This window comes from Miniopterus schreibersii (assembly GCF_964146895.1).
Source record: "Miniopterus schreibersii genome assembly, chromosome: 3".
Lineage (NCBI taxonomy): Eukaryota > Metazoa > Chordata > Mammalia > Chiroptera > Miniopteridae > Miniopterus > Miniopterus schreibersii.
Window position 1 is genome coordinate 104619718 of NC_138103.1, and position 14805 is coordinate 104634522.

The following is a 14805-nucleotide window of genomic DNA, read 5'->3' on the forward strand; positions in this document are numbered from 1 at the left end:
GGCTAATATTTTTAATGTATTTATAAAGGTTTTTACTATGACTTAATATGCTTTAGAATACAAATTGGATCTATTTAATAAACTCACCAAAGTAAGAGATGTTTTGGAGATAGCTGTAGACTTTTCTTGTGTATTAACTAATAGAAACTTGAGTGGAATAAACTTGGAATATTTTTTTAAGTGACTGGGGAGTTCTCGCAGAGCCCCGTGACCCGTGTTGCTCTCCCTCTAGAACTGCAGCTGTGGGCGCGGGGCGTTTTGCATCCACCTGCTGTTCGTTATGCTGCGGGTGTTCCAGCTGGAGCCTTCAGACCCAATGCTGTGGAGAAAGACTTTGAAGAACTTCGAGGTAACTTTAAACGCTTTACAGTAAAATTGTCAACAAATTTTTATGGTATATTTCTAAACATTTCCTATGAATTCTCAGTTTAAGTATACAGGGGTCATTTGGAAGGTTTGGGGGTGTAGATAGTTCTCTTGTGGCCACTGATGAATTCGTTTCTAGTCTGAAAAACAAGACAGCACTGACCGGCTGTAGTAATGTCGTCCTGAGTAAGCTATGAGTATGCTTAGCTCTGAATCTCTGAAGCCGCTTTGTGGAAATCTTTAAAACAAAGGACAGACAATTCAGCCTCTAGGACTGTGTGTGTGTATATCACACCACAAGTGTCATTGTTACTGTCTCTTTTCAATGTTAGGTTGAGAGTTTGTTCCAGAAATATCACAGTCGCCGTAGCTCTCGGATCAAGGCTCCATCTCGTAGCACCATCCAGAAATTCGTCTCCCGCATGTCCAACTCTCATACGTTGTCATCAACTAGTGCTTCCACGTCTAGCTCAGAAAACAGGTTGGTACTTTTCAAGGCATTAAAGCGTTAACCCAGTGGTACTTTTTAACTTAAGGGGTAATTTTTTATATCTACTTGTTAAGTTACTCTAAAATGATTTATCTATTGCATCTTGGCTTTTGAGTCAAAATCAAGGGTAAAAGTTATTAAAGGTCATACGAGTGTGTGTGTGCATGTGTATGTATAAAGACACACACACACACACACATATATCTATAGGGACATTCTGTCCTGAAAACTAGTGTTGAGAAACGGCTCCTTCCTATCAGAATGTGATAAATGTGCATTTCACAAGGGAAGTGTGGCAGGTATAAACTACAAGTGGCTGCTATTAGTCATTACTTGGGGTCAACCATCTACGGATGTGGCTCACCTGTCTGTACACAGCCTCTTAGGTAGGTTGACCACTGTTGCAGGTAATGAGGCTGAGGCTGTGTGAATGTCTAGCTCTGACATCACTACCTCTTCCATGGGAACCTCAGGACCCTCATTCTAGGCCTCACTTGAGAACATAAACTGCTCTTGCTCCTCTAGGCAAGTAGCAGTTACAGTTAAAGAGACAGCAGCTGTTGGTCAGTTGTACGTAAAGTCTGCAGCGCGCCTCAGTTTTTCCACTGTGTAGTTGCCAATAAGAGCGAATGCATGACCCGAGGTCACTCTGTGTGTTCTGTGCTAGTGAGTCGGCTCTGACTCCTGGGGACCCTGTGGGTGAGGGGCAGCCACCTGTCCTGTCCTCAGAGCCCCACTTGGCTCCTGCAAACAGCCCAGCCCACCTGTCCAGTTCCCACTTTCCCTTCTCGTGTGCCACGGGCCGGTCCATGTGCCATGTGTGCCCATTTGCTACCAGACGTGCCTCGGACCAGTCCCACCATTGGCAGCAGCACTGTCCATCTTGGCCTCTGCTCCCCCCAGTGACGGTGTGAGTGCTTTCTGACCAGGGAGCCTCATCTTCCCGCGCCGGCTCATCACAGGGTTGTCATGCTAAAATGAAAAGCAGCAAAAAAAGAGCCAGAGGTCGTGCAGCGGCTCGCCACTGCCTCCGCAGTGTGGGTCTCCAGTATCCTCAGGAGACACCTGCAAATCTACTTTCTTCTCCGGGGCTGCTGCTTTGGTTTCCTTTACTGGTTTCTTTATTGGTATTGATGTGGAAAGGAGCGCTGGCTCTCTTAGGAGGGCACCTCCCGTAGGTTCCCCGGGCACCTGGTGTGTGGAGCCCTGGCCTCAGTGGAGGAGGTCCCGCCTCCACCCATCACCCTTGCAAGTGCTGTGACTACCTCAGATTCAGGAAGGAAGGAAGTGGTGCTGTGTAGCCAGAGGTTTTGTCATCTATGGAGAAAGTAAATGTTTTTATTTTCTTATTTCTGATTAAATGAGTTGATCTTAGAATCAGAGTTTTATGAGTTTGGGGACAGTAGAGATTTTCTAGTTTACATGGGTCAATGATAAGTGAGGCCAAAGAGATCCCGCGGCTCGTCTGAGCAGAGGCAGGACCACACCAAGTGTCTTGACTTCTAGTTCAAGGCTCTCTCCTACCCCTGTCTTTCCTAAGTGGGATGAAAAATAAGCTTCATTTCTCATGCTTCCTGCCCAGACTCATCCTAGAGCCTATCCCCTTTGATGGACATTTCTGTAGCTTTTTATTTTGGAAAAAATAACAAATGCTTACAACCAGGGAGCCAGAGTTAAAGTCAAAGCATTCTCTCCAAGGTAAACAACAGTGCCTCCTAGATGCTGCTGGCCGCAGCTGGGGGGTTACTAGGTCGTTTGCATTAGTGTGTCGGGGGGAACCACAGAGGGTGTGGTCCTGACAGACAGACAGTACTGTGTGGGTGAGTGCATTCATGTTCCCTGTCATCTCAGACTTTAAAAAAGGAAACTTATCTGGGTGTCTGATTGCATTGTGTTAACCTTCATGGTATATAAGAAGCAATAAAAAGAATTGGGACAAACTGAATATACTTTAAAAATAATTATCAAAAAAATAAAACCTGCACACTGGAACCTAGGGTTCCAGCACACAAATGGGCAAAGATGAAAAGACTGTTCACAAAAGAATTTAAAGGGCCAACAAACATGAAAATGGTTCAGTTGACCTAATAATGAAAGACTAAAATAAATAAATAATAAAACGTTTGCATTTGTTGATCTAGTAAATGTACTTGTTTCAAGGAAAGTTGGACCCGTTTATACGCCCCACAGAGGCGTGTGGAAGGGCCTTCACACTTGGACGTGGGCTCACTGGGCCAGAGGTCCCTGCGCCCTCGCAGCCCGGCCTGGTGGGCATGCGGGCCATAGTCACATCTTACAGCAGTTTGTTTATTCAGAAGGGGCCAGAGCAGAATTTCAGGATGCTCATCTCTCTAAAGTTGTAGTTTCTACATGAATTGTATTCATAGCCAGGAAAGGTGAACTCACACCCACAACGTGCAGATACACAGTGGTGTGAGTCTGATGTAGAATTACTATAGATTAGTAGGAGACATAAATATTTCTCAAGTAGTTACATACAAGATGCTCCTCAACAAGAATGTCCCTTGTTTCATATTCTGAAGCGATTTAGCTGTGGCATTAACTTGGTCCCATCCCCTCACTGTGCTGTCCACTGTCGTCCCGGCCCCCTTGCTGCGCTGACCTGATGCCTGTCCCTGTCCCCTCGCCGTGCTGACCTGACACCTGTCTCTGTCCCCTCTCCGTGCTGACCTGATGCTTGTCCTTGTCCCCTCGCTGTGCTGACCTGACACCTGTCCCTGTCCCCTGCAGCGTCAAGGATGAAGAAGAGCAGATGTGCCCCATCTGCCTGCTGGGCATGCTGGATGAGGAGAGCCTGACCGTGTGCGAGGACGGCTGCAGGAACAAGCTGCACCACCACTGCATGTCCATCTGTAGGTGGCCCCGGGCCCAGCACACGATAGCCAGTGACCTTGAGTAACACATGGTTGAGCTGCGCAGGCCCCTCGCCCCGGGTGTCTTCCAGGGAATCCTGTGAGCGCGTTTGCGCACTCCTCTAGCCAACATGACTGAGCGCACAGTGGGTCCCGCACGCACCATGAACTGTGTGCTGACTGACGGGCTGTGGCGCCATGAGGCTCAGTCAGCAGTCACTACCAGTCGCTAAGTGTTCAGGGGAGTCAGAAGTTACACAGATTTTCTGCTGTGGTAGGGGGTGTTAGCACCCCAAACCCGTGTGGTTCAAGGGTCAACTGTATATTATTTAGGACTTTTAAATGGCTTTTAGGAAGAGACGGAGGGAGTGCAGAGAGTCGAAAGGTAATTGTGATCTAGAAGGCGCAGGGTGGGGCAGGGCAGCCTGGGCAGGCGTCACAGAGACAGCGGCGAGGTTTGGAAGAACGGAGCCAGATCATTGAGGGCAGACGGTTTGACACAGTAACAAAGCCCACGTGATAACTAGTAAGATGGCCTTTGCAAAGGGGGTGACTGTGAGAATCACCTGCTGCATTTGCCTGCTTTCGGGGAAACGTTAGGTCACAGTATTCCCCGAGGTCCCCCGTGTGTTGACCCTGCCCTCGCCATTGTGAACAGTGGTCACACAGACAACGTGTGATACAGTTTGGTTTGGTTTTCCAGGGGCAGAAGAATGTAGAAGAAACAGAGAACCTCTGATATGTCCCCTCTGCAGGTCCAAGTGGAGGTCCCATGACTTCTACAGGTAGGTGTTTTCAGTGAGTGGATGTATTAGATAGAAAACTAGTGTTCTCAGTGCTAATCAGACCTGCCAGTTACCTTTAGCAAGTTGTTGGTTTTTCACTCAGTCACGAGCTGTCCAGCCCTGTGGACTCTCCCACCTCCCTGCGGGCGGCCCAGCCAACCCCATCACAACGCAGGAGCCAGGAGAGCAGCTTCAGCCTCACTCACTATGGAGCTCAGCAGGTGCCTCCTGCCTACAGAGACCTGGCTGAGCCCTGGATTCAGGTGAGTTCTCCGTTTCTCACCCTCAGCTGATCTGAACACAAAAACTTTTCCTTCCATCTTGGTTTTTCCACTCGTTAGTTACAGTGCCCCCGTTTTGTGTAGTTTTTTAACCTTTGCGTACAAGACAGAAATCAAGTAAACGCTGTCTGCTTACCACTGTCACCTGTGGAAGAAATGCCATGGCCTCCCGCCGTGCCCTTCCCGACGTGGCTCTTCCTGGCCTTGCTTCAGTTTTTCTCTGTAAACTCCCACAACACGAACACTGGGTTGGGGCTCATCCCTGGGGTGTTCTGTTCTGTGGTGAAGCAGAGGAGTGTGGGCATGAGTGTACACACACACCCAGCTGTGCACCAGAGTTCACTCTTCACTTACCTAAGCTGGTGACGTTCAGGACCCTTGATAATTACCAGTTAAACTTGAGTGTGAAATTCCTTCTTATGACTTTTTAAAATTGATTTTAGAGAGACTAAGGGAGAAAGACGTTTCTCTATCAGTTGCCTCCCGTACGCACTCTGACGGGATCGAACCCACAACCTGGGTATGTGCCCTGACCAGGAATCGAACCTGCAACCATTGGTGCATGGGCGACACTCCAACCCACTGAGCCACCCAGCCAGGGCCCTTCTTGTGATTTTTAGGTGCTGGACACATTTGAAACTGTGTAGTCCAGTGAAGGTTTAGGCAGTGCCCAATTCCTTAGTAATAGAATCCATGCCTAATTCGGGATGCCTTAGGCCCGCTTGGTTTCTTCACACCGAGGCTGCTGTGTGTTGACTGCAGGTGTTCGGGATGGAGCTCGTCGGCTGCTTGTTTTCCAGAAACTGGAACATCCGGGAGATGGCTCTCCGGCGTCTCTCCCACGATGTCAGCGGGGCGCTGCTGCTGGCCCACGGGGAGAGCACCGGACACTCGGGGGGCGCGGGCGGGGGCCGGAGCAGCCCGGGGGCCGCCAGTGCACCCTCCCCGCCCGGCGCGCCCGGGGACGTGGTGGGCGCCTGCTGCAGCGTGCTGTCTATGGTCTGTGCCGACCCTGTCTACAAAGTGTACGTTGCTGCTTTAGTAAGTAGCTTCACTCATCACCATGCATCAGGGGTGGGCAGTGTCGATCATTTATAGATACCATGTTTAAGATCCAGTAAAACTTCACCTAATATAACTCTGGAAAACCCAAATTTTGTTTCTATTCCATAATCCTGGGAAACTACATTTTCCATTTAATCTCTTTGTTTGGATTCTGCTTATTTTAGACTGTTCAGTCTCTCTCATGCTGTTTGCTCTCTCCTCTGGAATAGCCATGTCTTGTGTTCCTGCTTCTTTGTTTTCCTTACCTCACCATGGCCAAGGTAATGGTACATCGTGGATGAAACCACAGTGATCAGTCACTCTGATTCTTTCTAATTTGATATTAATAGGCATGGAGGAGAACTGGTCTTTAGTGAACACTGTTGTACATAAATTCAGGCCTGTTCTCACAAAAGAGGGCTCCAAGGCAGGTTACTACAGAGTTGTTCTAGCTGAACCCATTAGAAGTTATCTTTGGTGAGTGGGAGGGAAAGGCGAAGAGGCTGTGTGCAGTTTTGGAAGCTGATTTTATTTTTCCATCCCGAGTACACAACAGGGTTGAGAACAGGGTGTTTTGGCCTCAGTACTGTGGAGCCAGACAGTTACTTGCAGGAAGCAGGAGCTGTCCTGTACAATGTAGGATGTTTAGCCGCATCCCAGGCCTCCACTTGCCAGGTCCCAGTAGCACCCTCTCCCCTTCCCCAACCTCCTTCTCCTTCCCCAGTTATGACAACTAGGAATGTGTCCAGGCATTGCTGAATGTCTTGAGGGTCAGGATGGCCCCCAGTTTAGAACCAATGCTTTAGAATAATTCTTCCTTAGTTTGGTTTTAAAATTCATTATTTTCTCTGCCTCCATGTGCAATCTTTTTCTGGCCCATCCTGAACGAGCCGGGCCTAATGAATCTTCTTTTTGAGGAACACACCATGAGGTTATGAACGTGAGTCAGAATTGGGTGACCTCATAATTTAGCATCAAAACAAGACACTTGAATAATTGGCTAGTTGCCTGGACTGGCCTGGGCAGTGTGGACACGGTCAAGATTATAGAGACCTTGATCAAGTTCTGGGTCTCCTGTGTGCCGGCAGTGACTGTAGTCTCCTGGACTTCAGCTTTCTCACCTGTGAAATGATGAAAGTGCTGCCTCTAGGTTTGAGGTAGAAGCCTCTGGCCGTGATATAGGAACACTGAGTACAGACTAGCCCCGTACCCCTGAAACACAACTTGGCCGTCCCCGGCTCCGATGTGGTACGCGGTCTCTTGCTGGGCAGCATTTCCTGAAGCATGCTTAGCGCAGGTTGGCAGGGTGATGAAAGTCCCTGAAGAGAGAGTCTGAGTCCCCTTAGAACTGGGGAGCACTGAGTCACATGAGGGTGCTTTGGTCTCTTCATGGACAGGCTCCCAGTCACCTCTGATGAGCCATAGACAGCAAGAGTCTCTGTACGACCCGGGGAGGGGCATCCTTTCCCAGATTATCTCACCAGGTCTGTTTCTCGTGGCATCTGGGAGGACCAGCTACTGTAGAATATTATAAAGACCAGCATTCCGTAGAATAAAGACCAGTGTTCTTGGCCCAACTTTTGACCTCTCCCCACTCTTTCCAGCACAGACCTCCAGGCCTACCTGACTGCTCAGTCCACTGCCTGGCTGGCTATTCTCAGGTTCAGGTGGTGTCCCGAGTAGCTGTGAGTTGCTGGAGTGCAGGAATTGTGCTCTTTTCCAATCCCCCACCGTCGAGTAATGTCCATCTTCGTGGGGCAGGAGTGGCTCCTGCCTGGACTCTCCCCATATGTAACTGTCTGCTGAGCCATCTGAGTGTTCCCGCTGGCATCGTGACACTCCCCTCAGTAGCTGGGACTGTCTCTCTTCAGGAAGATGCTCTTCCATAAAACCACAGCACAGTCAGCAGACTTGAGACACGTAGCATTATGACAGTACTGTGGTAAAGTCCACATGCAGATGTCCCCAGTTGCCCATTACATCCTGAGTCTAGTTCCCTCGTTGTCTGTCTCATTGCTCCATTACTCCTGCTCTGGCCACAGGGCTCTATGAGGTTGGCTCCTGTTCTCATCTTAAAGTAACTTTTTTTACATTTCATTTTGTAATTAATTCAGACTTTAAAAAAATGGCATAAATAGTTCAGGGTTCCTTTCTACCCCATCTACATATTTATTTACTCACTTATTTGTCTCTTGGATTCATATTTATGGGTTATAATCTGTTCTTCATTATTTTGTTTCTCAGATTGTCTCAGATGAGCTTGTTGTCTGATGTTTTTAAATGTAGTTATGCTGACCTCCTGTTTTGTCCCCCAGAAAACGCTGCGGGCCATGCTGGTGTACACTCCCTGCCACAGCCTGGCGGAAAGAATCAAACTGCAGAGGCTCCTCCGGCCGGTGGTGGACACCATCCTGGTCAAGTGTGCGGATGCCAACAGGTGAGACTGAGACCCTCTAATAACCAGGACAGACCCAGTGAGTGTCTGATGCACATTCGAGGCTCGTCAGGAAGGAGGGGTCGTGGCGTGCCCAGAGCTGCACCCTGGTGGGTCCCCTTTGTTGTAAAGTGACTTTCTTGTCTGAAGACCAGCTGATGAGAACACTAGCTGTGTACATGCCTATAAGGTATACCTTCACTTCAGAGAGTGAGTTATATAGGACAGCGACTACACCTGCAAACAAGGCCAAGTCTGCAGTCTGAAAACGTCAGGCAAGTGGACAGTTGGTGAAATGTGTAGGAAAGTCAGGTATTCAACACAAAACAGGCATTGTTCTGAGAAGTCTGTGGCCTTTATGGGGTTGTCTGCTTTCTAAAATTTTAAATCAGGTTGTTTACCTGGTTGCTTGAATGAATATCATAAGAAATACTGTAGAGAGATTTGGATATTTGGAACTCACTCTGGCTATATAAGAGAATATGAAGTTTTTTATTTTAACAAGATGTCATAATGAAAATAAGCCTTTTGTCTGACCTGGTTGGATGTTGAAGTCGGCACTCGCTGTCTGAGAGCCAGTAGTGAGGATCCTGTGTGTACCTAGAGGGTGAGGTAAAGGGTGTGAAATTAGACCCAATATGAACACCATTCTTAGAGACACTGTTAATGCAGTCTCAGTGGTAGAGAAGCAGATGCTCCTAGGGGTGTCTCCCCCTTTCCCGAGGCATCACCTGCTGCCCCCCTCTAATGAACATTTCACCCAAGACCCAGGTCTGAGCCACTTCCTCTCATTTCCAGCCGCACAAGCCAGCTGTCTGTGTCGACCCTGTTGGAGCTGTGCAAGGGCCAGGCGGGGGAGCTGGCAGTTGGCAGAGAAATCCTTAAAGCTGGTAACAACTTCTTACCTAAAATCGACATGTTTTATCACTTTCCTTAGCAGACTGTCTATCTCATAACCTCTGATAGGGCAGTTACAGGATCTCTAAGTATTTTGTAACTTGAATCAGCTAACATTAGAAGTAGAATATGAATCTAAGAGAAATTCTTAAACTGATACAACTCAGAGCACTTTTGTTGGCCTTATGCCATTTGACCACGTTTTATTTCAGATTTTTATACCACTGTTTCAGTTATTTCTATTTTCCTTTCTCAGGATCCATTGGTATTGGTGGTGTTGATTACGTCTTAAATTGCATTCTTGGAAACCAAGCGGAATCTAACAACTGGCAGGAGCTCCTGGGCCGCCTCTGTCTCATCGACAGGCTGCTGCTGGAGTTTCCTGCTGAGTTTTACCCCCACATTGTCAGCACCGAGGTTCCACCAGCCGAGCCTGTGGAAGTCAGGTAATTTTCCTCTGTGAGTGTGTTACTTCCCTCCTCCAGCCTACCTGCCCTTCCACACCCAGCCCCCAAGGAGGACACGCTTTAGATTCATGAGACTCAGAAACTACTAATACTTGACTGACATAAAGGCCTGAGGTCTAGGCTACTCACTGAAAAGCTTACAGACCTTGATCATTTTTGTGACCTACGAGCTGTAATTGTCACCATCATCTTTTTGTTCGCATGCATTTACAGTAACTGTATGATGGAACGGGGTCTCTTTGCAGGTATAAGAAGCTGCTGTCCCTCCTGGCCTTTGCGTTGCAGTCCATTGATAATCCCCACTCAATGGTCGGCAAGCTCTCCCGGAGGATCTATCTGAGCTCTGCGCGGATGGTCACCGCCGTTCCCCACGTGTTTTCAAAGCTGTTAGAAATGCTCAGTGTCTCCAGCTCTGCCCACTTTGCCAGGATGCGACGCCGTTTGCTGGCCATCGCAGAGGAGGTGGACATCGCCGAGGCCATCCAGCTGGGCCTAGGGGACACCCTGGACAGCTGGCAGGACAGCTTTCTGCAGGTTTCTGTCCCTAAGAGCCATCCAGAAACCCCAGAGGACAGCCCCCCTCAGTGCACAGACCATGCAGAGAAAACTGGAAGAGGGCTGCGGGCCACGGGGCTGAGTGCCAGCTCCGAGGACATTTCCGACAGGCTGGCCAGCATCTCCGTCGGACTTCCTAGCTCAGCGACGATGGAGCGGCCAAAGCCAGCGGTTCAGACGAAAGGCAGGCCCCACAGTCAGTGTTTGACCTCTCCCGTGTCCCCTCACTCCCAGCTGGTGTCCCCGGCCTCCTCCACCCCACCTGTCCCCGCTGGCCCTGGAGCAGACACCTCCAAGCACAGACCTCAGGGCCTCGTTCCCTGCAAAGCACCCTCTGCTTCGCCCCAGACTCAGCGCAAGTTTTCCCTGCAGTTCCAGAGAAACTGTCCCGAAAGCAAAGACTCAGACAAGCTCTCCCCAATCTTCACCCAGGCCAGGCCCCTGCCCTCCAGTCATATACACAGGCCAAAGCCATCCCGCCCCTCCCCAGGCCACACGGGTGGACAGGGAGACACCTCTGCAACTGGCACGATGCTCAACCTGAGCAGTGCATCCGAAGGTGGCGACAGCTTTGGTGGCGGCAGCCAAAGCGGCGGCGCTGTGATCCCTAGCGACGAGACGGTGTTCACCCCCGTGGACGACAAGTGCAGGCTGGATGTCAGCACCGAGCTCACCTCCAGCATCGAGGACCTTCTGGAGGCCTCCATGCCCTCGAGCGATGCCACCGTGACGTTTCAGTCGGAAGTTGCTGTCCTCTCTCCTGAGAAGGATCAAAGTGATGACACCTACAAAGAGGACGTGAGTCACAATCAGAAGTGCAAGGAAAAGATGGAGGCGGAGGAGGAGGAGGCGTTAGCCATCGCCATGGCGCTGTCCGCATCTCAGGACGCCCTCCCCACGGTGCCCCAGCTGCAGGTGGAGAAGGGAGAGGACGTCGTCATCATCCAGCAGGACGTAAGTGGTGCTGGGCGGGGCAGGCGTGCCCTGGGCCACCCAGTCAGCGTAGCGCACCTGCTCCTGTAGCCTGAGCTCATCACTAGAAGCGGGTTTTCCATGTAGAATCATACAGTGTCTATATTGTTGTTGGAAAGGAAGCTCCTGTCTGTTTCAGAGACGTTTCTGGTTGATCTTGTCCATGGTGACCAGTCTGCCTTTGACACTGGTCACCAACCCTGTCCACCAGGGGTCCAGGTTATCGGTGGTCCGGGAAGCCAGACTGAACACGAGTGATATTTGCCAGGCTCATTTCACAGACTCTTCCTCTTCTAATGTAACAGTAAAAGCTACTTTCCTTTACCCTGCAGACACCGGAGACTCTGCCAGGACACACCAAAGCGAAACTGCCCTACAGAGAGGACACGGACTGGCTGAAGGGGCAGCAGATCGGCCTCGGGGCTTTCTCTTCCTGTTACCAGGCTCAGGACGTGGGAACTGGGACCCTAATGGCTGTTAAACAGGCAAGTGTCTGGTGAGGATAGAAACGATTAAAGCTGTGCGATGCAGCTCGAGCAAATAAAGGATGTCCTTGTGTGTATATGCCTAAGTTTTCAGAAACCTAAACTTCAGAGTCGGTGTTGCCATGCACCGTGGGTTCTGTTAAAAGTCGAAGCCCAATTGCTGGACGTGGCCTCAGGTGGGCTTCTGTGGGCTGCACTGAGGTTGCGCTTGTCATGCTCAGGGCTGTGGTTTCACACTTCTCAGCAGGGTTACGGTGCAAGGTCATCCCGGGGTCGCTGTGGTTCACTGTCTAGCATGAGCGTATGGATCAAGAAATGAAAGTTTTAGAGCTTTCGCTTTTAAATCATGTTCTCCAAGTGAGAATTGGGCTTTTCTCACTTTTTACTCTGTCTTCAGACAGTTCTGGAGGACTGGCCATGTCCCTTTTTTGGTCATTTTCCTGATATTTCACTGCTTCTAACGCTAGATTCTTGTTATCTAAGAGCGTCGCTGGGTGAAGTATCTACCCTGTGCCCGTTAGCATAAATGCCACCTGCTGTTAATATAACGTAGAAGCTAATTTGTCCACTTGCATCATATTAGCTCATCCAAATGGAAACTCTGTAAATGCGTTTACTGACACAGGTGACGTACGTCAGAAACACGTCGTCGGAGCAGGAGGAGGTGGTGGAGGCGCTGAGGGAGGAGATCAGGATGATGAGCCACCTGAACCACCCCAACATCATCAGGATGCTGGGGGCCACCTGTGAGAAGAGCAATTACAACCTCTTCATCGAGTGGATGGCAGGTGTGTGCACTCTAAACCACGAAAATCGTACCTGGGTTTAACTTTCTGCTGGATGTTTAGGAAAAACATTTTAATGAACAGTTATATCAAGTAGTTTGACTTTCTGAAAGTGAATCACCCCGTATGTGGTAGGATGAACGATCAGTACTTGTGTTGTCTTTCATTTAAACTCAAAACATTCTTTACCTCTGCCTTTTAAACTTTCTCAGTGTTTCTCCTAAAATGGTTGTGCAGCACTGTTTTATAGGAATGATTTTTTTTAAACCTGCAAGGTATGAGATCCACATTTTTCCAGGTGGCCTTCAACTGGACAGTTTTGAGAGATGATTTAACATGACAGTATGAAACTAAAATCGATTAAGATACACTTGAATAGCTTATGGTAGGTAAACCAGCCTGAAGCGTCAAGTTAAACCATGTCATCTACTTCAACAAGTAAAGGCTGCGTTCGTCAGGTGTGTCGGGTAAGGGTAGGTCTCGGTGTCTCGTCCACGCCCCTGACCCTCCTGCACGTGCGCATGCTGGTGCCTTATGTAGTGATGATTCAGCACGACGCAACTGCGCATGCGACACTGGCGCACTGCTTGCTATAGTCTATAGAACCAGCACTGTACACAATAAAAGAAGGAATCATTCTCTCGATGTCGGCTCTGTGGGCCTTCTTTACGCTGGGGATGATCTTGCCTCCAAAACACCCCTTGCAGCCTCCCTCCCACAACAGCATTTTATTCTGTATCATCCAGCATACACAGTAAAATAAATGATAGGATGTAATAAATAGTTAAGTGCTTGGTTTAACTTCTTAGACCTTTGTATTTGAAGAGTGTATATCTGTTTACTAATCAGTTCTTTTTAATTGAAGTGCAGGTGACATACAGTACGTTACAGGTGCACAACACAGGGATTCCACATATGTGCCTGACAATGCAACCACCACACTGTATAGTATCTGTCCCAGTACAAAGCCGTTACGATGTCGCCGACTACTGTCCCCGTCCTACCTGTTACATCCCTCTGACTTATTTTATTAATTGGAAGTTTAGAATTCTTATTTCCCTTCACCTTTTCCTGACATCCTCCCACGTCCCTCTCCTCTGACAACCATCAGTTTGTTTTCTGTGTCTATGAGTCTATTTCTGTTTTGTTCATTTATTTTGTTCTTTAGATTCCATGTGTAAGTGAAACCATATGGTACTTGTTTTTCCTATTTCACTCAGCATTTACCCTTCAGGTCCATCCATGTTGTCAAAGATAACAGTATTTTATTCTTTTTTACTGCTGAGTAATATTCCATTTTGTACATATACCACATATATCTGTCACTGGACACCTAGGTTGCTTCCATATCTTAGGTATTGTAAATAAAGCTGCAATGAACACGGGTGCATGTCTTTTCAAATTAGTGTTTTCTTCAGATAAATACCTAGGAGTAGAATTGCTGGATCATATGCAGTTTTATTTTTTTGAGGAACTTCCATACTGTTTTCCCTGCGGCTGCACCAGTCTGCAGTCCCACCAACAGCACACAAGGGTCCCCTTTTATCCACACCCTCGCCAGCACTTGTTGTTGATGTATTGATGGCAGCCATTCTGAGAGGTGTGAAGTGGTATCTCATTGGGGTTTTGATTTGCATTTCCCTGATGATTAGTGGTTTTTGGGCACCTTTACATATGTCTGTTGACCGTCTGTATATTTTCTTTGAAAAAATGTGTATTCAGCTTCTCTGCCCATTTCTTAATAGGACTGTTTGGTTTGTGTTTTGTTTTGAGTTGTATGAGTTCTTTATATGTTTTGGATCTTATTAACCCTTATCAGATATTCACTTGTAAATATCTTCTCCCATTCATTAGGTTTTCTTTTCATTTTGTTGATGGTTTCCTTTACTGTGCATAAACTTTTTTTCATGTAGTCCCATTTGTTTATTTTTCCTTTTGTTGCCCTTTCCTGAGGAGACATATCTAAAAAAAATATTGCTAAGACTGATGTCAGAGAGTTTACACCTGTGTTTTCTTCTAGAAATGTTATGGTTTCTTTAACTTTTTGCATATTTTTGAAATATAGTTTCACTTTAGAGAGAGAGGAAGGGAAGGCGAGATAGAAACATCGATCGGTTGCCTCCTGCACGCCCCTACTGGGGATCAAGCCCACAACCCCGGCATGTACCCTGACCAGGAATTGAACCGGTGACCTCTTGGTGCATGGATGATGCTCAACCAACTGAGCCACACTGACCAGGGCTAACTTTTGGTCTCTTTGGGTTCATCTTATTTGGGACTTTCTGTGCTTCCTGGACTTAGATGTCTTTTTCCTTTATCAGGTTGGGGAAGTTTTTATTATTTCTTCAAACAGATTTTCTGTCCCTTTCTT

At 48.1% G+C, this 14805-nt stretch overlaps 1 protein-coding gene and 1 long non-coding RNA gene across 4 annotated transcripts in view; one reads left to right on the top strand and one right to left on the bottom strand.

Annotated features, from left to right (window-relative positions):
• Positions 1-8880, bottom strand: part of LOC308554979 — a 29899-nt gene extending 21019 nt beyond the window's left edge. Inside the window, exons 1-2 of the long non-coding RNA XR_013998464.1 lie at positions 8811-8880; positions 4932-5072 (exon numbers count right to left, since the gene is read on the bottom strand). This is a non-coding gene — a long non-coding RNA (uncharacterized lncRNA). The remainder of the gene's footprint in view (positions 1-4931; positions 5073-8810) is intronic.
• The window catches only part of MAP3K1 (mitogen-activated protein kinase kinase kinase 1), a gene marked incomplete at its 5' end in the record, with an annotated part of 56200 nt that overhangs the window by 33331 nt on the left and 8064 nt on the right, over positions 1-14805 (top strand). For all 3 annotated transcript variants that reach the window (XM_081132657.1, XM_081132656.1, XM_081132655.1), the window contains 12 exons: positions 233-349; positions 699-847; positions 3608-3729; positions 4433-4514; positions 4618-4777; positions 5558-5836; positions 8155-8276; positions 9072-9163; positions 9427-9616; positions 9883-11146; positions 11497-11649; positions 12275-12437. In XM_081132657.1, coding sequence (XP_080988783.1) covers positions 233-349; positions 699-847; positions 3608-3729; positions 4433-4514; positions 4618-4777; positions 5558-5836; positions 8155-8276; positions 9072-9163; positions 9427-9616; positions 9883-11146; positions 11497-11649; positions 12275-12437 — 2893 coding nt within the window. The remainder of the gene's footprint in view (positions 1-232; positions 350-698; positions 848-3607; positions 3730-4432; positions 4515-4617; positions 4778-5557; positions 5837-8154; positions 8277-9071; positions 9164-9426; positions 9617-9882; positions 11147-11496; positions 11650-12274; positions 12438-14805) is intronic.